The sequence below is a fragment of the Herpailurus yagouaroundi genome, unplaced genomic scaffold (genome assembly GCF_014898765.1).
Source record: "Herpailurus yagouaroundi ecotype Mexico unplaced genomic scaffold, PumYag 192, whole genome shotgun sequence".
NCBI classification, from domain to species: domain Eukaryota; kingdom Metazoa; phylum Chordata; class Mammalia; order Carnivora; family Felidae; genus Herpailurus; species Herpailurus yagouaroundi.
The window spans coordinates 24939423-24964548 of record NW_024412423.1 but is presented as its reverse complement, the minus strand read 5'-3'; the positions used below and the strand labels follow the sequence as shown (position 1 = coordinate 24964548).

Here is a 25126-nt window from a genome sequence, read left to right as displayed (position 1 = left end):
AGTCTCCAGCTCCAGCTGCCACAATTGTCTTGGGCATAATTCCTCCTCTAAGCGAAGTGGGCAACGGACGGCAGGTGGGCCGGCTTGGGTAGAGAACCCTCTCTCTGGCACGCACAAGCCGGGCGCATGCCCTTTTCGTCCCCACTCCCGCCGTCTTCCCGATAGAGTAGAAGCGATGCGGTTCGTCCGCGCGCTTCGGAGTTGGAGGGCGGCGCCCAGGACTCTGGTGGGAGAGTGTCGGCACCGCGCGCGAGGAAGGGCGGGAGGCGGCAGTGACTGGCGGTCGAAGAGCCCGGCTCGCAGAACCTCAGCTCGAGGAGCTAGGGGAGCACGGCGCTGGGTGCAGGCATAGCGTCTCCGGAGCCGACGGCCGGCGTGCGGACAGAGCCATGGTTCGTCCTCCTAACCCGCGACCACTGGCGCCCTTATTCCTGCTGCTGCTGCTGCTACCGCTGCCGCTTGGAGCCGGTGAGTGTCGTCTGTGCGTACGCGGGGCCGCTACGGCCAGGGCATTAAGGGGAGAGGAGAGGAACCTGCGGGGGGGGGGGGGGGGGGGGGCCTCCGGGGCTCCGCGGGGGGGGCGAACCCCCCCCCCCCCCCCCCCCCCGGGGGGGGCCCCCCCCCCCCCATTGGTCACGGTTGTCCAGAGGGGGCTCAGACACCGCACTACCGCCGTCCCAGGTGGCCCTGTGTACGTGGAAGGAAGCCCTGGGTGCCGGGAAGGGGCTACATTCCATGCCTAGTACAGTTTTTGAACTGTTGTAGATTGAATGCCAGTAATGGCCGGGACACCCAAGCATATCCTCATTCCCCTACTCCCCATTCCCCCACTTTCCTCTTTTGAGGTGCGTCTACACAGACACAGAACAGTAGCAGCCAGGCCACTTCCACGACAGCATCTCTAGGAGGTGAGGAGAATCAGGCTGGAGTGCCATTTGCTGCACATGGGCTTCAACCCTTCCACTCTCTGTAAGGACTGGGGACATGGACAGTAGGTACGCGTGAAGAAAGAAGTTTTTTGTAACTGACTTGTTACAAATTAGGGTTATAAACTGCTGCCAGAACTTCTAACATCATTATTGGAGAATAGTTCTCACTGCCACCCCCTCCATCCTTTTAGAACATACTTTCATTATTTTAATTATAGCAGAAAACTCACTCTTGGGGAAGATGGCTCAGCACAGTGCGTTGCTCTATTATAAATACACAATAAGTATCTTGTGGAATATATAGTTCAGGGCCTGGTTTTAGAACTATGCCATTCCCCCAGAAAAGGGTAGCCTTGGATCCAAGATCCCAGGGAACATGCCTGTGACCTTTGGGAGTGGGACGGGTGCATGGAAATCTCATTGTGGGGCTCCTGCCCTGAGCCTCAGTGGAGACAGAGACCATACATGGACCCGTCAGTTCGGCTCACAAAGTAGTCACTGCAGAAATGAAATACTATATATGTGGAGCCTTGGCTGCAAGACAGATATGGAAGGAAGGAGGGAAAGGACTGGTCTATCCAGATTGACTCCATCAGTAAATCAGGGCAGCAAGTTATTACCAATCTGATTTTACTGCCCAGAAAATTTCAGTAACCCTAACAGTATGGCTGAAACCTTACGGCATGCCTAACATCAGGCGGAAACCTTTAACACCTTCCCCACCAACCAATTAAGTATAACAAGTTCTACCCTGTTATGATGAACTTCAACATTGTCCTTACCTTCTTTTGTTAGAAGAAGGGTGGCCCTACCTTCTTTTGTTGAGGTGCAATTGCCCCTAAATCCACCATTGTTCAGACTCTGAACTGTCAGCTCTGAACTTGGAGGTTTACTTTTGAAAATTGTTCTGAGTCAATATTTAGTCCAGTTTAAGCAGTGAGACGTGGACTTGCTACATTTCTTTCAGCAAGCACTTATTGGGTACGTACCAGCAGTAACATCTTAAATATATAATATTTCTCAAACTGTTTGTTTTATTTAAAATTGGTGAGTATTTTTCATTTGTTGTTTTAGTTTTATTTAAATCCAAATTAGTTAATATATAGTGTAATAATGGTTTCAGGAGTAGAATTTACTGATTCATCACTAACATGTAACACCCAGTGCTCATCCCAGCAAGTGCTCTCCTCAATGCCCATCACCCATTTAGCCCATCCCCACCCTCCCACACCCCTCCAGCAACCCTTAGTTTGTTCTCTGTCTTTAAGAATCTTATGGTTTGCCTCTCCCTCTGTTGTCTTATTTTTCCTTCCCTTCCCCTTCTTAAACCATCAAATCCATGTTTCTCTTTTGGTAAAGATAAATCTCTCATGCCTTCTCTAAATATGTTTTTACAATTTCAAAAGTATTTTTCATCTTCCACATATATAACGATCAAATATACTTTTTTGAGCCACCCATTACCTTTGGAAATTCTGATATACTCCTATAAGGGGCCTAACCTATATCTTCCCTAGCCCTCCATTGAGAAACACTGGTTTAATCCAAATTCCTCACCTTACATTTGGGAAACTAAGGTCCAGAAAGTGAAGCAAATTGTGCTAGGCAGAACTGGGACTAAGGTGAGTGAGTGAAGGGGGTGCCATTGAAAAAGTAGTCAAGATAAAGAATATTTTAATGCAATATATATTTTTGTAAGATTTTAAAAATTCTTTTAAGTAATTTCTACAGTGAATGTGGGGCTTAAACTCACAACTCTGAGATCAGAAGAGTCTCATACTCCACCAACTGAGTTGGCCAGGTGCTTCTTAATGCAGTATTTTTTTTTTCTTTTTTTTTTAATTTTTTTTTAACATTTTATTTATTTTTGAGACAGGGAGAGACAAAGCATGAACAGGGGAGGGGCAGAGAGAGGGAGACACAGAATCTGAAACAGCCTCCAGGCTCTGAACTGTCAGCACAGAGCCCGTCACGGGGCTCGAACTCACGGACCACGAGATCATGACCTGAGCCGAAGTCGGCTGCTTAACCGACTGAGCCACCCAGGCGCCCCTGCAGTATTTTTTTTTAATGCAAAATCAGGGGCACCTGGGTGGCCCAGTCAATTAAGGGTCTGATTTCGGCTCAGGTCATGATATCATGGTTCATGAGTTCAAAGTTCAAGCCCTGCTTCAGGCTCTTTGCTATGAGCACAGAACCTGCTTCAGATCCTCTGTCCCTCTCTGTGCCTCCCCTGCTCATTCTCTATCTTTCTCGCTTTTTTAATTTATTTATCAAAAAACAAATAAATGTTAAAAAAAATTTTTTTTAATGAAAATCAGAGGCGTTGCTGCTGCAGCCACCATCACATCCACAGTCATGCCGACGCACGAGTTCTCTGTGGACATGACCTGTGAAGGCTGCTTTAATGAGGTCAGTCAGGTGCTTAACAAGGTGGGAGAAGTTGAGTTTGACATTGACCTGTTCAACAAGAAGGTTTGCATCAACTCTGAGCACAGCATGGACCTTCTGCTGGAGACTGTGGGAAAAACAGGAAAAGCTGTTCCCTTCTTTGACCCCAAGTAGTGAGGGCCTGGACCCCTGGGCCCAAGATGGACCAAAAGGGACAGGCCTCTGATCCTCTCCTGACTTCCAGACAGACCTGGGGCCTGGCAGTCCTACTCAGCAATGTGGGTTCCTACAGAGACCCTCACTTGCCCAGCCTCTCCCTTGCTTCCCTGCAATAAAATCAAGCCACCCTGGTTGGAAAAAAATAAAAATCAGTGCTGACTTGGGCACCTGCGTGGCTCAGTCAGTTAAGCATCTGACTTTGGTCAGGTCATGATCTCACGGTTTGTGAGTTCAAGTCCCACATAGGGTGAACATGAGCCCCGTTCAGGTGAGCCCCACTCTCTCTCCCTCTCTCTCTCTCTCTGCCCCTTGTGGGATTCTTTCTCTCCCCCATCTCCCTCTGCCTCTCGCTTACTTGTGTCATCTCTCTCTCAAAAAAAATCAAAATCAATGCTTGCTTCAGCAGCACATATACTAAAAATCAAAATCAGTGCTTCCCCCCCCCCCCAAACCCGTGGGGAGCAAAATATCAAAAATGTAATAAAAAGAGTAACAATGTCATGCTGAAGCATATTGGAGCCTGAAGCAAAAGGTGAAGTTGATACTACTGATCCTACCTTTGTGCATTGGATATGACCAATTCTCAAACTTTGGGATGCATCATATTTTCCAGTGAACTTGCTAAAACTCAGATTCCCAGGCATTATCACCACAGCTTCTGATTCAGTAGTTCTGGGATGGTGTCAGAAATCTGCATTTTAATAAGTAATTGACTTAATTATTGTTTGATTGAAAGAAAAGGTTGGACTAACTAAACTCATGCCCCTCCTCATTCTGGCACTCTTTGATTTTAAATAGAGGGAAGGAGCTCAGAGAAGTTACAGAGGTGACTCACAAAATTCCTCTGTTATTTGTTTATTTTATTTTATTTTATTTTATTTTATTTTAATTTAATTTTTTCTTTTTTAAATTTTTTTTTCAACGTTTTTTATTTATTTTTGGGACAGAGAGAGACAGAGCATGAATGGGGGAGGGGCAGAGAGAGAGGGAGACACAGAATCGGAAACAGGCTCCAGGCTCTGAGCCATCAGCCCAGAGCCCGACGCGGGCCTCGAACCCACGGACCGCGAGATCGTGACCTGGCTGAAGTCGGACGCTTAACCGACTGCGCCACCCAGGCGCCCCTGTTTATTTCTTTTTTAAGTTTATTCATTATTTAAGAAACAGAGACAGCACTAGTGGGGGAGGGGCAGAGAACGAGGGAGAGAGAGAATCCCAAGCAGGCTCTGTGCTACCAGTGCAGAGCCTGATATAGGGCTGGAATTCACGAAACTGTGACATCATGACCTGAGCCAAAACCAAGAGTCAGACACTTAACTGACTGAACCACCCAGGCGACTCTGGTTATTATTAAAAAAAAATTTTTTTTTAATGTTTATTTTTGAGAAAGAGAGAGAGAGCGCTAGCAGGGGAGGGGCAGAGAGAGAGGGAGACAAAGAATCCAAAGCTGGCTCCAGGCTCTGAGCTGTCAGCACAGAGCCAAACGCGGGGCTCAAACCCACAAGCCGTGAGATCATTATGGCTGAAGCTGAAGTCTGGTGCCTAACCAACTGAGCCACCCAGGCACCCCAACCCTGGTTATTTTTTTAAATAATAGGAGCTCATAAGGAACCAGCACTGTTCTAGGCACTGGCAACAGAGTAGTGATAAGATAGATGTAGAAGTCCAGAGGGGGAGATAATAAAAAATCAAGTTAAAAAAATTAAGTGATGATAAGTGCTATGCAGAGAATTGGAGTAATGATGTAGTAGAGTAGCTAGGGGGTTATTTCACATTGGTTGGTTGGGGATGGCCTTTCTGTGATGCTATTTAGACAGAGAACTCAATTACCAGAAAGGGCCAACCATGTGAAGATCAGGGAGAAGAGCATTCCAAGCAGAAAGAAAGGCTAGGGCAAAAACGCTAAGGTTGACACAGACTTGTCTTGTTCAGTGGCAACAAAAGGAAGGCCAGTGTGGGTGAAACGAAGTGGGAGAGGAGAAGAGGGCTGGAAGGTAAGGTTAGGTAAGTGAGCAGGGACCTGGTCTTACAAGGGTTTGTAAACCAGGGCATATAGGGGCGCCTGGGTGGCGCAGTCGGTTAAGCGTCCGACTTCAGCCAGGTCACGATCTCGCGCTCCGTGAGTTCGAGCCCCGCGTCGGGCTCTGGGCTGATGGCTCAGAGCCTGGAGCCTGTTTTCGATTCTGTGTCTCCCTCTCTCTCTGCCCCTCCCCCATTCATGCTCTGTCTCTCTCTGTCCCAAAAATAAATAAACGTTGAAAAAAAAATTAAAAAAAAAAAACAAAAAAACCAGGGCCTATAAACTAGATCCTAATCTAAATTTTTTTTTAATGTTTATTTATTTTTGAAGGAGAGAGAGACAGAGTGGGAGCCGGGGAGCGGCAGAGAGAGAGGGAGATGCAGAATTGGAAGCAAACTCCAGGCTCTGAGCTGATAGCACAGAGCCTAACACAGGGCTCAAACTCAAGAGCTGTGAGATCATGACCTGAGCCCACGTTGGACGCTTAACCGGCTAAGCCACCCAGGCACCCCTAAACTAGACCCTAATCTAAGTGTATTGGAGGTTGTTGGAAGAATTTAAGCAGAGTAATGAGATGATCTCATTTACAATATTTAAGAGATGCTCCCATATAATGCCAATCGGCATTAGAATTACATTATATTCACACAATGGAATGATATACAGCAAGGAAAACAAGCTAGTTGCAACTTAATGGGTAAACTTTACTTAGTGGGTGAACTTCATAAAGGTAATATTGAGCAAAAGAAACTAAGACACCAAAAGCACATGTTGTGTGATTGAAAAGCAGGCAAAAGTAATCTCTAATGTTAGAAATCAAGACATTGGTTTCTTTCAGAGGGGTTGGTGCCTGGCAGAGGGCATCTGGGGCGCTGGTAATGTTCTGGTTCCTTATCTGAGGTCTGGTTACACAGTGTATTAAATTTAAAATTCATTGTACTGTACATTTTGATTAATACATGTTTCTGTATGTTGTACTTTAATAAAAAATAATTATCAAACATGATATACAAATGACTACCAAACACATGAAAATATGCTCAACATCATTAGTTATTAGGGAAATACAAATGAAAACCACAGTAATATACTATCTCACATCCATAAGGATGGCTGGTTAAAAAAAAAAAGGAAAATAAGAATTGACAAATTGGAACCTTTGTACATTGCTAATGGGAATGAAAAATGGTGCAGCCACTGTGAAAAACAATTTGGCGATTCTTCACAAAGTTAAACAGAATTACCATACGACCCAGAAATTTCACTCATAGGTGTACACCTAAAAGAATTTTATGCAGGAATTCAAGCAAATACTTGTACATGGATGTTCACAGAAGCATTATTCACAATAACCAAAGCATGGAAACAACCCTAATGTCCACCAACTGATGGACTGATAAAATATGGGATATCCATACAATGAAATCTTACCCATACATAAAAAAGAATGAAGTAGTGATACACGCTGTAATGTGAATGAACCTCAAAAAGCAATATGTTAGGGGTACCTGGGTGACTCAGTTGGTTAAGCATCCAACTCTCGATTTTGGCTCAGCTCATGATTTCACAGTTCATGGGTTTGAGCACTACATCAGGGTCCTCACTGTGGTTGAACCTGCTTGAGATTCTCTCTCTTCCCATCTGTCTGCCCCTTCCCTGTTTATGCATGCATGTGCTCTCTCTCAAAATAAATAAACTTAAAAAAAAGCAATATGTTAGGTGAAAGAAGCCAGATACAAAATATTACATATTTTATGATTCTATTTACATAAAATATCTACAATAGGTATCTGTAGAGACAAAGCAGATTAGTGGTTGCCAGGGACTAGAGAGGTTGGAAAAGGGAGAGTGACTATTTAATGGGTATGGGTTTCCTTTTGGGGTCATGAAAATATATTGGAATTAGATAGAAGTGATTGTTGTACAACATTATGAATGTACTGAATGCCACTTAATTATGCCCTTCAAAATGGTTAATTTTATGTTGTATGAATTTTATCTCAATGGGAATGGTTTCCAACGTGTAAAAAAAAAAAAAAGGTCATTAAAAAAGATGGCTGCGGGTGCGTAGGTGGCTCAGTCAGTTAAGCTCTGACTTGGGCTCAGGTCATGATCTTGTGGTTCATGAGTTCAAGTCCCAAGTCAGGCTCTGTGCTGACAGTTTAGAGCTTGGAGCCTGCTTCGGATTCTGTGTCTCCCTCTCTCTCTGCCCCTCCCCTGCTTGTGTGCTCGCTCTCTCGCTCTCTCAAAAATAAAATAAACATTAAAAAAATTTTTAAAGAAAGTTGGCTGCAACAGCAAAATGTTAGTTATGTAAGGTAAAGGATATATTAACTAATCTTATTGTCTTGATCACTTCACAATATATATGTAAATCAAATCATCATGTTGCCCACCTAAAACCTACACGAAGTTTTATGTCCATTAAATTTCACTAAAGCTGGAAAACAAAACAAAAAAAGTATGGCTGAATGGTATGGGAGAATGAATTTGGAGGATGGAATCAAGGAGACCAATAAGGAGTCTTGGCAGTAGTTCAGACAAAAGCTGATGGTGGTTTGAGGATGTGGTGATAGATGTGAAGAGAGGTGGACAGCATCCTGATATATTGTGGAGTTGGCAGGACTTAATGGATTGAACATAGGATATGAAGGAAAGAGAAGAATTAAAAATGACTCTTAGATGTTTTGCCTTGCAAAACTGGCAGCATGATGACTACTCTTTGACAAGGATGCTAAGTCCTAGGATGTAGGGAAGATCCACAAGGCTGACCTATAAACCAACATCGGTATTATTGAGTGACAGAATCAGCAAAAGTTCCCCAACACCAACACCAAACAGTTCCCCCGTAAAGGTATTTTAAAGTGACTTTTAATGGAAGCCTCAGAGTTGTCGCTGACTCTCATTTAGCACTCCCATGCACATTGTCAACTCTCTGGTTATTATACTAGCCCTGCCTGTGCATTGCTCTGCCAAGGGCCCTCTTCCCTGTGCCTGGGAGGGTCATATTAGGCTCAGCTTCAGACAACAGTCCCCCTCCTTCTCTTAGGGGGCTGAGCAGCCTCTCTTCAAATCCACCTCTTCTTGGGCCTCATCTATTCTGTCCAGATTGTGACAGCTGCAGATTCTTTACTCCTACTGGGCTTTTCTCTCCACTTATTCCTAAAGGCCTCTATGCCACCCCAAGACTTTCCTGCCCAAGGTTTCATCTTGAATCCTCTACTCTACCTCACACCTTGTTACTCCCAGGCAGCTACTCTGACCTTATGTGAGCCTCACCTGGTCTCTCTTCCTCCACAGCAGACCCTCTCCCTATAGAGGGCCGGCTCGTGAACAGCTGTATTCAGGCCAGGAGGAAGTGCCAGGCCGATCCTGTTTGCAGTGCTGCCTACCACCACCTGAATTCCTGCACCTCTAGTATAAGCACCCCATCACCCACACAGGAACTTTTGGTCCCTGAGGACTGCAGGGAGGCAGCAAAGCACCTCAGGAATAGCTCTCTGATGAGCTGCACATGCCATCGGCGCATGAAGAAACAAGTTGCCTGCCTGGACATTTACTGGACCGTTCACCTTGCCCGCAGCCTTGGTGAGGCCCCCCTCATAGAGTGGACTAAGCTAAGGAAGATGGCTCTTGTGGGGTGGTTGTTTAATCCTACAGGATATAGGCTGCATGGTAGATTCTGGCTGGGATGGTAATGAAGCTCTGCACTTGACATCTACATGAAGTAGAGGGAGGAATTGGCAGTATTCTTTTGGGCGCCCACAGTGCTGCTCTCTCTTCTTCCTACTTCCCCCTTTCCTACCTGGCAACATGTAGCTGCCTCTTGGCAGAGCTCTGAACCAGACTGTGGCCCAACCTGGGGAGCTCCTGGGACAGAAGTGTATGGAGAAAAGGTGGAGGAAAATGGTCTTAACCCATACACAGATTCCAAATACAACATAATCCATAAGTTCAGAGAGAGTGGGAAACAGCATCCTGGTCCTGCCTTTAACAGAAGGATACTCGTTAACCAGACAGAAGATAGTGAGAGAGGAGAACTGGAAGAGCCAAAGAGAGGAGCTTCCTCTGACTCTTTCCAGAGACACCTCTCTGTATTAGTCAGCTTTTACTGGACTGTGCTGCAGTAACAAAACAGTGTTTTGTAAAACAAAGTTTTCATTCTTGCTCATGTTCTGTGTTAACTATTTCATGTATCTTCTTCATTCTGGGATCCTGGCTGAAGGTACGGCCTCCATCTGGAATGTTCTTTTCTCATGGCAGAGGGAAATGGGTAATGGCAGAAGCAAATGATGCCTTTAAAAGCTACTCAGATGTTACATAAAATACTAACGCTCACATTCCACAAACAAAGCAGATCACATGGCCAAGCCTGAATCCCTGGTGAGGGGGAGTATACTCTTCCCACAGGAGACCCTGAAAATCACATGGCAGTAAGTGTGGAAACCTAAGAGTTCTATCCAAATAGTATAGCAGTATACTGGTATATCACAAGTATAGGATCTTGTGATAATTTCTTTGTCAGGTAGAGATAGGACTCCCCTTGATCTAGTTAACTGTGGACAAAAAGGACCAGTCATCTGCCTGCCTCCAACATATTCTCAGTATGCATCAGTGGAACAGGGACTGGAGAACCACCACAAACACTCTCAGAAAGAGGAGGAATGAGAAGCACACAGCAGACATTACTTCATAGCTGTTCTGAAGTCCTCTGCACAAATTGTTGTCTAAGGGCCATCTTCCCTGGGAGTAGGAATTGCTCTTTAATAAGGCCCTGCTTTTGCTCCCTGGGACAGTTGCTTTATCTGTTGCTCTCCAGGGCTCTTGGCCCAGCCCCCTACCCATGACAGGTTTCTTTGGCCATATCTGAGAAGGATATTGGAGACTCTCACCTCTTTGAGGAGTGAACAGCATTCTCAGCTTGCTGCCTACCTGAGAAATGTTGGGGCATTTTAAGTCTCCAGTAGAGTCTATTTGAATCCTGGCTGGTGGCTCTTAGCAGTACAACTTTCTCAAAACATAATTGCTTTTTTTATATCTTTGGTTTCTGTCACCTCTGGTGCCAGTAGTCTTCCCTATAATTCTTTTCAAGACATATATCTCTTTCTAGACTTAATCAGAAGTATCTTGCTCTTATCAGAGGGAGAGCCACTACCCTAGTCTTTTTTCCCTGAGCATAACTGGCAGGATTTATTGATACCATCTTAATCAGTGAGAGATCTCCACAAAGGGCATGATAGCCATATACTTGAATTGGTCTTTGCCCAAAGGCTGAGTCTTTTTTTTTTTTTTAATTTTTTTTTAATGTTTATTTATTTTTGAGACAGAGAGAGACAGAGCATGAACGGGGGAGGGGCAGAGAGAGAGGGAGACACAGAATCCGAAGCAGGCTCCAGGCTCTGAGCCATCAGCCCAGAGCCCGATGCGGGGCTCGAACTCGCGGACCGTGAGATCTTGACCCGAGCTGAAGTCGGATGCTTAACCGACTGAGCCACCCAGGCGCCCCCAAGGCTGAGTCTTAATGGACCTTATTACTCAAAGCATTTTTTTAATTTTATATTTTAATATTTGAATATGAAAAACAGTTCCATCTCTTAATCCTGCAAATCCTGAAATTTCTGGATTTTTTCTTTTCTTTTTCCTCTCTATTTGCAAACTGATCAGTTCTTCTCTGAGCTTAACTTTCTTGTAGTACCTTGCAAAATGCAGCCAATGGCAATCAAGACATATTAGTAAAGGGGCACCTGGGTGGCTCAGTCAGTTAAGTTCCTGACTTGGGCTCAGGTCATGATCTTTTAGTTCGTGAGTTCGTGCCCCACATTGGGCTCTGTGCTGACAGCTTGGAACAGTTGGGAGCCTGGAGCCTACTTCAAATTCTGTCTCCTTCTCTCTCTCTGCCCCTCCCCCACTCACACTCTTGTCTCTCAAAAATAAACATTTAAAAATTAATAAAAAGACATACTAGTAACCTTCTGCTTCTCAGCTTCTTTTCCTTAAAGCACAAGCTCATTCAATATAACATCTTCCTTCCAAGTTATTGCAGGCAACAGTTTTCCCAAATGCTTTCCCACTGCATATTGAGGACTGCCATTTTTCATACTTCAGGAACAGCTTATTTACATCCACTCACTGCCCAGTCCCAAAGCCAATAAAATTTTAGATTTTTAGATCTTAGATCTTAGATTTTTTTTTGTTACTGCAGCACTCATTTCTAGATACCAATTAAAAATTTTTAATTTTTATTTTTATTTAATTTATTTTTTTAAGTAGGCTCCATGCCCAGTGTGGAACCCAACATGGAGCTTACACTCATGACCCTGAGATCAAGACCTGAGCTGAGATCAAGAGTCAGATGCTTAACCGACTGAGCCACCCAGACAACCCCACCAATTACATTTTTAATAAGAATTTGCCAAGTTATACTGCAGTAATAACCAACCAACCCCCACATATCTGGCCTCCTAGAAAAAAATTTTAATTTTTGTTCATGTTACACATCGGCTGTGGGCTTCCTTGAGTGGGATTTGTCTTTGCTCTACCTGTCTTCTTCTTTTGATGATCCAGGCTGCTAGAGAGAAAAGAGCAGCAGCAAGACCATGTGATGGTTCTTAAAGCTTCTGCTCAGATGTGATTTATGTCACTTCAGCTCACAATCCACAAGCCAAAGCAAATCACATGGGCAATCCTTATAGTAGGGTGTGGAAGTATACTCCTCTCATAGGGGCCCTGAAAGTCACATGGCAACTGAGGTGGGGGTGTGTGTGTATAATCTTCTCATAGGGTGGGTAGCTAGCAAATAGCTGGAAACAGTAATGCAATTTACCACCCTTTTTGTTCCCTCTTTTCCACTCCTCATCCTAATCAGTTCTCTTTCAGAATTTCCCCAGAGACTTCTCCCTAGATCCTCTTGTCTTCTTGCCTTTCCCTTTGGGAGCTTTCAGGGCTTCCCAGATATCCAGACCATCCTTTCCTACTTGCTTGACCTCATCCATATTTTTTCCTCCCTATAGATGCATTCTCAAAGGCAAACTGGGTGACACTTTGCACTCTTTCATCCTTCTCTTCCAACAAGATTAGCCAACATTTATTGAGTACCTACTGTGTCTATGAGCTATGCAGTGACTTTATGATCTATTATGTCCCCTTAAGGAGCCCACAGCCCCTCCTGTTCCCAACCTCCAATCTGGTCCTCAGGATTCTTATCACCTTGTCTCTAGGTGACTATGAACTGGATGTCTCCCCCTATGAAGACACCGTGACCAGAAAACCCTGGAAAATGAATCTCAGCAAACTGAACATGCTCAAACCAGGTGTGGAGGGCAGTCTGAGGTTGGGACATGAGGGATGGACCTGGACCCTGAAGGAAGGGTGACTGATGGGGAACACAAGCCAGACGGAGGGCGTGTTGGGAGAGAGTTCTAGCCTGCCACGTAACTAAAGAAGCATTGTGTCAGGGTGGAAGTCTGAGCTGTGAGCATTTGTGGTCTTATATGTCAACAAATAGTTAATAGGGAGGCCATTAGGGCTCCTTGGTTCCAAAAGGTGGGTCTCTACAAAGCGTTTGATGGAGTGGCAGCAGTCCCAGAAAAAAAAAATGCTGAAATAAAGTAGTTACCCTCATTCGAGGCAGCCAGGAAAGTAGCTTTTTGTCCCTGAAGACTAGGAAATTGCTTGTTTTCATACCATTTTAATGGGATGGGTGAGGTGTTGGGCAGGGAAAATGGTGAGAAAGAATGTGACTGCTCAGGGGTTACTCAGGGTGGGGAGCCATCAGTCTGGCAAGGACTAAAATGCATTTTTTTTTTTTTTTTTGGAAAGTGAGGCTCTTGTGTTAATTGGAAAGGCACACACACACAGACACTCACTTTTTGAGAAAGATAGGAGCTTTGTTGTACAGTTAGTCCTGTATATTGGAATTAGTATTTTGAGAGAAAAGTGTAGAGATTTATGCATAAACACTTACTTATAAGGAATCTGGGAATAACCTGTTCCATTTACTCCATTGTTCTGACTGCTGGAATGTTGTCAATAAAAATATCACCATAATTTCCCCAGCCTCAGAGCACAGGGAACTTTTATGCATGCATCAATCATTAAAGGCAGACAGGTAATGTTAAAAATGGGCCAAATAGATGCAAAACCAAACAAAAATCCTCAGCAGAATTTAGTTGCGTATGTTTTGGACAGTTCAGAAAGTGCTTTAGAATGTTGTAGGGCCTCTAGATGATGATTTCCACCATGAGACTTCAATCCACCATAGGATTGAGGAAAGGGTTTTGGTTATTTGAGCTTTCTGGCCACTTCAAGTCTAGGTAAATGAGTGTAAGATATGTATATGGCCTATTTTATTTTATTTTATTTATTTTATTTTATTTTATTATTATTTTTTTAACACATAGGAAAGCTGAGGAGTAGGATGGGGGAAGCTCACAAATACCAGATATAGTTTATGGGTAGAGGGAAAGTCTAGGATTCGCAGTGGACTTATTCCAGGGAGTCCTACCTTTCCTCCTACCCCCACCACCATCCTTGTTAAATCCGAGGTTTGCAGGGGTTCCTAGCAAAACTGGGCTGCACGTTTGCAGAGAGGACTGGTGACTTGGTGCCCTTATCCCCGCAGACTCAGACCTCTGCCTCAAGTTTGCCATGCTATGTACTCTTAATGATAAGTGTGATCGGCTGCGCAAGGCCTATGGGGAAGCGTGCTCGGGATCCCGCTGCCAGCGCCACACCTGCCTCCATCAGCTCCGCGCCTTCTTCGAGAAGGCTTCGGAGCCCCACGCTCAGGGCCTCCTGTTGTGCCCCTGCGCACCGGCCGACCAGGGCTGCGGGCAACGCCGGCGCAACACCATCGCTCCCAGCTGCGCTCTGCCGTCTGGGGCCCCCAACTGCCTGGAGCTGCAGAGCCTCTGCATCGCTGACCCGCTGTGCAGGTGCCGGTGCCAGGGCGGGAGGGCTGGGTGTGGGTAAGGGCGCAGTGCACGCCACTCCTTATGGGTGCTTTCCTGTGCAGAGCTGGGCTTGCCCCCCAGAGGCCGTGGACTGACTTCACCCTGTAGTATTTTCTGAAAACCCTGTGATCAAAAAAAATTGTTTTCCTTTGTGTAAAAACTTCAGAAAATATAAAACGTATAAAATCCATAAGAATCCATCACCTGAAGATAATCTACATACTTTTGGGAGCGTTTCCTTCCAGTCTTTTTTGTATACCCATAAACAAAACTGGATTTTCTAGAAATATATTTGTACCTTCTTTTTTTTTCACTTATGTGCGTATCTCCTGAGCATTTTTCCATGGAGGCAGCAGGGAACAGTGGTGAAGACAGGCTCTGAGGTCAGACAGATGTGAATTTAAATCCTGGCGCTGTTCGATTTTGAGCCCGTCACTTTAAGCTAAAATTCCATCACTTAACCCAACGTTCCTCTGAGTCCTCTGTAAAAAGTGGGATAATAATACAGACCTCATGGGATTCTGGTGAGCGTTAAATTACATAATTTATGTAGAGTGCTTAGCTTACTGGTGCAGAATAAGTGCTCAATAAATGGTGGGTGCTTATTTTGTGTTTTACTGTCCTTTTGGCAACTTGATTTTTAAATGCCTAAATTGCATTCCATTTTATGGATGCCCCATACTTTATTTAATCCTTCCTCAATTGTTGGATGTTTAGGTTGCTTTTTTTTATTGCTATAAATAATGCAGTAAATATCACTTGTGCATTAATCTTTGTGCACAAATCTAACTATTACTTAGGGTGTGTGGCCATAACTGCCATTACCAAATCAAAGTACACAACTGTTGGTAAGGTGTTTGATATGTATTGTCCAGATAATTTGAAATTCTGACCTGGCTTTCCTCTGCCTTCTCAGGACAAAACATTCACCAAATTGAAGTTATCATCCACTCAAGTAGAATTCGTTGACAGTGAGAGTCACTTATTTTTCAGCCTGGTTCTACCCCTTATTTCTCCGTAACATTGGGCAAAGTTATTTAACCTCTCTGAGCTCCACTTCCTTCTTCTGTAAAATACTACATAAAAGCTCTCAATCATCATAACACCAGCACTTAGTGAGTACTTACTATGGGCTAGGTACTGTTTTAGGTACTTAGTATGTATTAACTCATGTAAACCTTACAAGATAGATGGTGCTGTTGTTTTTTTATCATCTGCATTTTACAGAGAAGAAACCATAGCAGAGAATGTTTAAATAGCTTGTTGAGACTCATCCAGGTAGTAAGTCAGGTTACTGAATGAGGTCTGGAATGAAGAAGTCTGGCCTGGAGTCTGGCCTAACTGCTCTGTAGACTGCCTATTGTGTTGCTGATAGCTATTACTATCACATAACAAGTGCTGGTCTGGATGACTAAGATACTGTCCTTTCCTTCAAGGAGTTTGCTTTTGGGTGAGCGTGACAGAGAAATAAACCACCTATCCAACAAAAGGCAAAACGTAAGGAAAATTGCAGAAATATGTACAGAAAAACATACTTGTAATTGTATCATCTGAAGATAACCAGCCTTACCTATTGTAGGATCAATATTAATAATAACAGTCTTTAACATTTAATGAACATTTCATATGTACCAACAACTATGCTAAATGCTGTACATGCAGTCTCTTACCTCATCCTCACAAAAACCCATGAGGAAGTACTGTTTTCATTTCTATTCATAGTTGACAAAACTGAGGTTAAAGAAGCTGCCTGAAATCTCATACCTAGGGATTGTGGAGCCCAAATTCAGAGTGGCATGCTTTGGGACTGGGGTGATCGTGCCCTTAATTGTGATAGAAACAGGCTTCACTGAGGGGGAAGCCCTGGACCATGACCTGAATGCAAAGGAGGATTTGGCTTGAAGATGGGTCTGTCATCTAAAGGGGAGCAAGGGTGAAGGCTGCAGACCAGACCCTCAATGGGGACTCTTGAAATTTCCCCTTCTTCCAGATCTCGCCTGGTGGATTTCCAGACCCACTGCCATCCTTTGGACATCCTAGGGACCTGTGCAACAGAGCAGTCCAGATGTCTGAGAGCATACATGGGGCTGATTGGTGAGGCTGGGGGCCATATGAAGGGAGCCAACAGGGTGGCTACTCCCGGGGGTGAGAATCCTCTGGAGACTGAACCCAGATGGGGTGGTCCTGAGACAGGTGGCAGAGAGTGGGGGTTGAAGTTTGGGTGGCCTAGGCCCTGACAGTCCTTTATTCACCCCACAGGGACTGCCATGACTCCCAACTTTGTCAGCAATGTCAACATCAGTGTTGCCTTAAGCTGCACCTGTCGAGGCAGTGGCAACCGGCAGGAAGAGTGTGAACAGCTGGAAGAGTCCTTCTCCCACAACTCCTGCCTCAGTGAGTGCATTACACCTGCTCCCAGCCCCCAGGATTGGATCAGCTGGACCCAGTTTGAGGAAAAGGGTCAGCTCTGTGGTCCACACTGGTTCCATCCATCTCCTGCAGACAGAGCAGCCCCCTCCTACTCCCTGGTGACCCCTCAAGCTTCCTGTTCAACCTGTCTTGGCCCCAGGGACACTCTTCAGCTTTAGGAATAAGCAAGCAGAATGAAACAATATCCCATTCCTACCCATCCTGCCATATGCCAGGGTCCCTAAGACATTCCCTTTTCTTTCATGGGAGCCTAAGAGATCTCCAACATATGCCCACTTCTGTTTACCTTCTCTCCTCTCCTCAGTGGAGGCCATTGCAGCTAAGATGCATTTTCACAGCCAACTCTTCTCCCAGGACTGGGCAGACTCTACCTTTTCCATGATGGAACACCAGGTAGGGCCTCCTTTATTACACACCTCCTACCTTTACTGGTCTAGCTGGGGGAAACCCAGACAAGGGGACAGATGAGGTGACCTCACTGTGGTCATGAATACTATAGATCTCTAAAGGACACATCAGGGGTGGGGGGGGGGCAGGCTTTGACTGATGCCAAAGTGGTGAAGGGGGTGGAGCTGACTCCATTCCATTTCTTCTACAGAACAAAAATCCTGCTCTGATGCCACAGCCCTGGGTGCCCTCTCTTTTCTCCTGTACACTTACTTTGATTCCTCTCCTGAGCCTCTGGTAGCTGGACTTCCCCTGGGCCCCTCTCCCCTCTACCACACCAGCCTGACCTTCAGCCTGCAAGGGGTAAGGAAAGAGCGGCATCAGGAAGGAGGTGCAGTAAACAACATGGCGACCCTCAGTCCATACTGCATATCCAACTGACTCCACATGGGGCCATCGTTGAAACTGACTCATTCCCTCCTCAGCCCTTCCTTAGGACTTGGTGACCATGATTTAGCCATATCTTCTGGTGGAGACCATCTCTACCAGTCTCTCTTATAATCCTTTCCTCTTGCCCACCAGAATCACCCAGGCTCTAACAAATCAGTCATTATCTATTGCATTCTCCAGGTAGGCAGGGCTGGATGTTCTGAGGCAGCATAGAAAGACAGTCCCCATTGTAAGGAAGGCTGGTACAAGACTCCTACCCCTTTGTCTCCTCCTCTGAATGGGATATAGGAACCTAGTGCCTACCCTACCTGGGGATCCATCAGAGCATTTGAGCCTCAGGAGACGGAACATTTGGGTTTTGCTTTCTTCCTGCTACTGTCCTGAAGTATCCCCATGTAAATCATAATTAAACATTTGGCTTAAAACTTTGCTCTTTTCCTGTTTTCTCGCATTGTGAATTTATGTAGAATTAGAAGTGTTACAGGTACAAGAATAGAGGTGGCCAGGACCAGGAGACACAGTTACCCTCCCACCAATTGCTGTGTGACCTCAGCAATTCTCTCAAAGTCCCTGTGTACTTAACATGGAGTTGGAAGGAAAAATATAGCTTATGTGAGGCTTTGGACCTGGTATCTGTCCCAGATCCAGCCATATCTGGTATACTACCTGGGATCTGCCACAGGAGCTGAGAGGGGAGTATCCCCAGTCAACCAAAGCATTTATTGAGCACCTGCTCGTGTTATTGGCTTGCTCCAGACCATGATGGGGGCCAGAGGAAATGAGAGACTGGTCCTCAATCCCATTTGCAATCCTGTTGGGATAAGGAAACAAAGTAGTTGGGAAAATATATTTATAGAGCTGTGGACATTTGTCTATTCATTCACTCACTCTTTCCTTAAGCATCTGATGAGTGCTGGCTCAGCAAGGCACTGTGCTGGATGCAGGAGATTCTGGAGTACTGATTCAGATACTGTTTTCAAGTCTTTTACACTCCAGAGCAGAGGAATAAACAAGACAAGAAGAACAAGACATGCGATAAGTACTGTACAATAATTATAATAATAACCGTCATTTATTGAGCCTCTACTGCATGCAAGTACATGCATTAATTCATTTGATCTTCCAACAGTATTTGACTTTGTTAGTTAATAGCTATATGACCTTGGGCTCAACCTTTCTAGACCTCATTATCTACATCTGTAATGTGAAAAAGCATAGAACCCACTTCATAAGGAATGAGATAATCCATATAAAAGCATTGGAACTGACACAATATAAGAACTCAGAAAAGTTAGCAATTACAGTATGTGGTTTTTGTAGAACATTTGGACAATACAGACAATTATAAAGAAGAAAGTAAAATACTCTAAAATCCCACCAGCAAACTGCCAAATGCTCTGCCTATATGTGCACATGAAAATCTATGGGTATGTATAACTTTATATAAGTGGGATCAGACACTGCATGTCACTGTGTCAGTCACAGATGTCTTTCAGCATGCATGAGTAGAGCTTGAACTACATCATCCTTTTTATCAGCTTCAGAGCATGGACTTATATGAATGCATATTCCTACATATATCGTTTTTTTAACCAGTTATTTATCAATGGATATTTGGTTGTCTTCCCATTTTTCTCTCAACCAAGTTTTAAGGTAGTGAGCAGGTGACTGGGGGTAGGATGTGCAGAAATGCTGCCAGAGTGGCGGGTAGAATAGGGAAGCCTCTTCTTACACATTTTTGTATCCCCATAGTACACGCTGCCCCCAGAAAATGCTAGGTCAACATTCCTCCCTGCAAACTTCAGTGGGGGCCCTTGGAGACCTTCCCCTTCACCCCTCCCAGGAAGATCTCTGAGCTGGCAAAGCCTCTCCATTTGCTTTGACTCCATTAGCCTGGGGCTGGGGGTGTGAATGGTACAGTCATTCCTTGCTAAGTGCTTGAATTAGACTAATAGGTCATCTGTGCTTTTCTCTGAATAAAGTCCAAATTTCTGGTAAACAACTAAGGCCACTCCCCAAGCCCAGGGCCCAGAGCCAAGACCTGGGGTGGGGGCACAGTGGCTGGACTGAAGCTTTTAATGGGATCCTGGCTGATTGGAATGGCGAATGCCATTAGACTAGCTCCTGGGTAACAAGGAGGGAAGGGCCACTGACAGCAGTGGTAAATGGGGAGTGCTGAATTACAGGCCTCTGCATCATTGGGGTAGAGCAGACTGTCTTTTATTTTATTTATTTTACTTATTTTTTCAGACTGTCTTTTAAACAACGCCCTTCATATTCACCCATTCATTCATTCATGCATTCATTCAACAAACCTTTAACAAGCATTTGCTCTGTGCCAGGTTGTAAGTATTTTTCAAGATCTTTCCTTGACCATTTATGAGCTGCCATTTTGGTGAAGGGGCAGCCCAGGACTCTAGCAGCCAGACCTCAAGTTTGGGCAGTTGAGACTTTTCATTTACTCTGGTTGATTATAACCCTCAGCTCTTTGACCTTGGGAAATACGCTTTACCCCTCTGAGCCACCATTTCTTCCTGTCCACTGGGGATGCCAATAGAAATACCTAACTTAAAGGGTTGCCATTTTTATTTTGCTTTTCTAATTTAAAAAGATTTTTAAGTTTATTTATTTACGTAGAGAGTTGGGGAGGGGCAGAGAGAGAAAGAATCCCAAGCAGACTCTGCACTGCCTGCAGCACAGAGCCCAACATGGGGCTCAAACCCACAAACCATGAAGTCATGACCTGAGCCAAAACCAACAATCAGATGCTTAACTGACTGAGCCACTGGCACCCCTGTTTTGCTTTTCTTACAAAAATAAATATAACATCATCAATTTATCTTCAGCCAAAAAAAACTAATTGGCAGTATCAACTAATGTTTATACCGATTTTAATGGTTTTGGTTGGCAAGTTTTTGGCTTCTTATTTCTATAAAAGCTTATAAGCATGAGGAATTTATGCTTGTTTTGCTCTCCATGCATATTTAAGTTAGATAATAGTAAAAATATTTAAAACCTATTTTAAAAATCACGATTTTTTTGAAGACTGGAAGTAATACTTAGCACAGCATCTGATACAAGATGGGTACTCAATAAATGGCAGCTACTATTATTATGACCTCTGGGAGGGGATCTGTGGGTACCAGATGTTCTGCTTCCTGCCCAGGAGGAGTGGTGAGTGATGGTGCTGGCTTTCCTTCCAACTGTGGGCTGAATTCTGGGTGGGGCTGCCCCTGGGAGATACTATTCAAGCTCTGAACTCTAAGATGTAAGCCAGAACTCTGGGTCTGTGTCTCAGATCTGAGGGACCTTGGACAAGGCACAGAGTCAAAGAGAGTTAATGTGTTAGTCAAGGATCTTTTGGTTGAATGTAACAGAAATATTGGAATTGCTTAGTAAAAGGGGAATGTCCTGAAACCCAACCCCAGGAAATTCATCCAGGCCTTGGGGTGCTGAGACTGGTGAGTCAGAAACCAGTCTTGATTGCCCTCTCTTGAAGGTTTAGACATCTTGAACCATCTACTTCATTCTTTCTGCAGACCTACTTCGAGTTCACCTAAGTGATCTCCCATCCTAGTTCGAAATTCACAGAAAATCTGATTGTCTATGCATAGGTTCTAGATTGGCTTTTCTGGGTTGAGAGACAATGCCAGGCCTGTGTGAGGGACACAGAGTGGCTCAGACAGGCCCAATGGCATAGACTCCTGTCAGGGAATTGCAGTGGGTCTTAATTACCTGAAGTCAGGGCTTGCTTCTTTTGTGGCTTCTTTCCTGGCCTTGGAGTATCTCCTGAGCTTCCTTCTTGGATGCCCTGAAGGGATGGGAATGTAGGAACACAGACCAGGTGCTGAGGCTCTGGGTCTGAGAAGTACCCTTGGAGCTAGATCTGAGTGGAGGTTCTTTTTTAATTTTTTTTTTAATGTTTGTTTATTTTTGAGAGAGAGGGACAGAGACAGAGCATGAGTAGGGGAGGGGCAGAGAGGGAGACACAGAGTCCAAAGTAAGCTCCAGGCTCTGGGCTGTCAGCACAGAGCCTGATGGGGGCTTGAACTCATGAACCATGATCTCATGACCTGAACTGAAGTCAGATGTTTAACCGACTGAGCCATCCAGGTGCCCCTGAGTGGAGGTTCTTTATGGCTGCAGAAGGAGGCTTTGCTAGATTTTTGGTTCTGGCAGTTGAAGAGTAAGGCAAATTGAAGGGAATCAGAGAATGCCATTCCCAAATATACTACTTGGTGTAAGGATTATTTTGACCTGAAGATGATAGAGAATCAACAGATTCAGGAAGAGCTCTGTGCCCTCCCCTCAACTGTCTGAAAGCAGGGCATGATTGAGGATGGGGAAGCAACACCAAGATGAGTTTGCAAAAACCAGCCTTCCTAAAATAGCCCTTATCTTCCATTAGTTTCCCCCATATACTTCCTAGTCACTTCCCCACAATTTATTGTCCTGTGACCCCAAACCCTCTTTACTTTGTTAAAAGGGTATATAAGACCCCTAATTTAACCTCAGGTCTTATTTGAGTTTCACTTCTTTTTGTAAACTCCTGTGCAGGTAAATATTAATACAATTTTTGCCTTTTCTCCTGTTAATCTGCGTTTTGTTAGTTTAATACACAGGTTTCCTGATACTGAACATAAGAGGTAGAAGAAAAGATTTTTCCCTTTGACAAAAGCACTGCCATTTCTTTGGCTAATAACCCTCTATCTTCACCTCTACATCCCATCTGACCAACATTTGTAGTCTCTCACCCTCTTTCCTCTCTTAGGATCTCTGGTTGTCAGAAACTCCAGTCTCTTTTTAGCATCTCTGCTTCTCTCAGGAGGAAGACTCTTCACATCTGGAGCTTGGGAGACTTGGTCCAATAAAATTCCCCTTGCACATATTGAGCTGGTCAAGGCCCTAACTGACATACTGTACATGGGTGTGGAGGTGGAGGACTAACATTTATTAAGAGCTTCATGTGTGCAAAGCATAATGCTAATGGCTTAATGAGCATTATTTCATTTACTTTTCAGAACTATCCTATTTTTTCCCTCTGTTTTACAAGGGGCTTAACAAGGCCAAGCAATTTGTCCAAGTTACAGGGCTAACAAGTGACTGATCCAGGAATCAAACCTCAGCCTTCCTGACTCCCAGGCACAATCTTTGATACACATCACATTTGTCCAGTGTTGGGGTGAGGCCCTATGTCTTAAATTAGAACAGAGACTATGATGAGGAGTGTGGGGGTAAGGGGGAGCTCTTTTAGGCTATAGTTATGGTTTCTGGGAAGAGAAGGTATTTTGGCTGGACCTTGAAGAAGTAGGATTTAATTAGGCAGAAATGGGGGGGCACCCCAAAAACCAGAATGAGCAAACAGAGACTGGAAAGGGCAGGGAGTGTTGAGGGAATTACAGGTAGTCTGCCGTGACTGGAGTTCTCTGGGGGGAAGGTGCTCCCAGGTCTTCAGGGTCACTCATTTCCCAACCTGACTGCCTGGGCGGGGGAGGTGTCTCCTCTGCAGACACACCAACTGCAGAGCTGCTGTTCTGAAAACCAGGCCCATGGAGCAGGCAGGAATCCTGAGGAAACAATGTGAAGATTTCTGGCCTGGCATGCTTGGCATCCGTGACCACAGGGAGCTCCATGGCCCCTTGACCCCTTGCTGACATCCCAGGGCACAGAGGTCAGTGTGTGGCAGGGAGAGGATGAAGTGAGCCTGTGTCTGGGCTGGGAACAGTGATAGGCAGAAAGGAGGAGCCCATCCCCCACAGAGGGCTAGCGGAAATAGCCCCTCCCTGGGCTGACCCCACTCCAGTTGCTGTGGTCAGCTTGAATATCAGGCATTTGTTCTGGGAGTATGGTCTCCCCAGATTTTGGTTGGCTTTGGGGTTCCAATGGAGGCTTCTTCCTGCTGAGCATCTACTGTGGACCACATAGGGCAGGCAGTAGGTTGCCACAGAGATGAAGACAAGTGTTGTGGTAGAGACAGATAGACAAATAATAAAGACATCATTATTTGAGTACTTGGTCTGTGTCAAACACTGCACTAAGAGCTCAATGTGTGTATCTTTAAAGCTGAGCTGCCTCATAGGCTTGTCTCCACATGGTATCAATCTGGCATCCACAATATTTGAAACAAATTTAAATAATGATTGCACAGTCTTTTGGAAAAAATACACAGCAAAACTTAAAATCCTCTTTCCCCATCTGTTTCTCTGTATTATATGTACAAAGCAGCCATCTCTACACAATCTTTCCTCTCTCTCCATGCTCCTGGGTAGAGGTTTATGCCATGAATATACAGTTAATATTTTTTCCCTTATCTCACGTGTATAATCCAATTGAAACTTCATTACAGCCCTCTGAAGGCAGGCACTATTATCCCCATTTTACAGATGGGGATAGAAGTCTAGAAGTTAATTCTTGCCCAGAGTCACACAGCTAATCACTGGCAAGTGCATTTGAAGCAGATTCTGTTTGTTGTGAAAGAGCATGTGATCCAGGGCCTGTGAGACTCCTGAGGGACAGTCAAGACATTCAATTCATGGGGGGGCTTCATTCGGAGGAGGCTACATTTGAGTAGAACCTTAAAGGATAATAGAAGCTCAACAAACAGAGATGAGCGACAGAAGTGTTTTTTTAATTTTTTTTTTCACCGTTTATTTATTTTTGGGACAGAGAGAGACAGAGCATGAACGGGGGAGGGGCAGAGAGAGAGGGAGACACAGAATCGGAAACAGGCTTCAGGCTCCGAGCCATCAGCCCAGAGCCTGACGCGGGGCTCGAACTCCCGGACCGCGAGATCGTGACCTGGCTGAAGTCGGACGCTTAACCGACTGCGCCACCCAGGCGCCCCAGAAGTGTTTCTTAGGAAGGGAGTGACACCTAAGAGGTGAGCACATCACACAGTGGGATGTCCAGAGAGAGACAATCTTGTTCCTCTCCCTCTGAAGAGTGGTTCCTCTCCTCCTGCATTTAGGAGACTTGCCTCATTTCCCATCTTTGCCCTAGGCAGATTCTGCCTGTGCCCTTTAACAGTCTCCATCACAAAGCGGCCTTGTGGCTTCTGAAAGAGACCCTCTAATTCAGGCTGGCTCCCTACCACCCACCCCCACGCCCCAAAGGGGAAGAGAACTCCCTTCTAGGCCAAGTTAAATCACTTAATTCTTTTTTTTTTTTTAATTTTTTTTTCAACGTTTATTTATTTTTGGGACAGAGAGAGACAGAGCATGAACGGGGGAGGGGCAGAGAGAGAGGGAGACACAGAATCGGAAACAGGCTCCAGGCTCTGAGCCATCAGCCCAGAGCCTGACGCGGGTCACGATCTCGCGGTCCGGGAGTTCGAGCCCCGCGTCAGGCTC

General features: G+C 44.9%; 1 protein-coding gene across 4 annotated transcripts in view; it reads left to right on the top strand.

Annotated features, from left to right (window-relative positions):
* GFRA3 (GDNF family receptor alpha 3) overlaps positions 1–25126 on the top strand; it is a 42942-nt gene continuing 17816 nt past the window's right edge. Inside the window, exons 1-8 of one of the 4 annotated variants that reach the window (XM_040444593.1) lie at positions 22–468; positions 8860–9147; positions 12777–12869; positions 14180–14492; positions 16501–16604; positions 16770–16904; positions 17245–17333; positions 17539–18206. In XM_040444593.1, coding sequence (XP_040300527.1) covers positions 390–468; positions 8860–9147; positions 12777–12869; positions 14180–14492; positions 16501–16604; positions 16770–16904; positions 17245–17333; positions 17539–17628 — 1191 coding nt within the window. In that variant the 5' untranslated portion in view covers positions 22–389 and the 3' untranslated portion in view covers positions 17629–18206. Of the gene's footprint in view, positions 469–8859; positions 9148–12776; positions 12870–14179; positions 14493–16500; positions 16605–16769; positions 16905–17244; positions 17334–17538; positions 18207–25126 lie in introns of those variants that run through there. The other 3 variants (XM_040444591.1, XM_040444592.1, XM_040444594.1) reach the window with 3 other exon arrangements.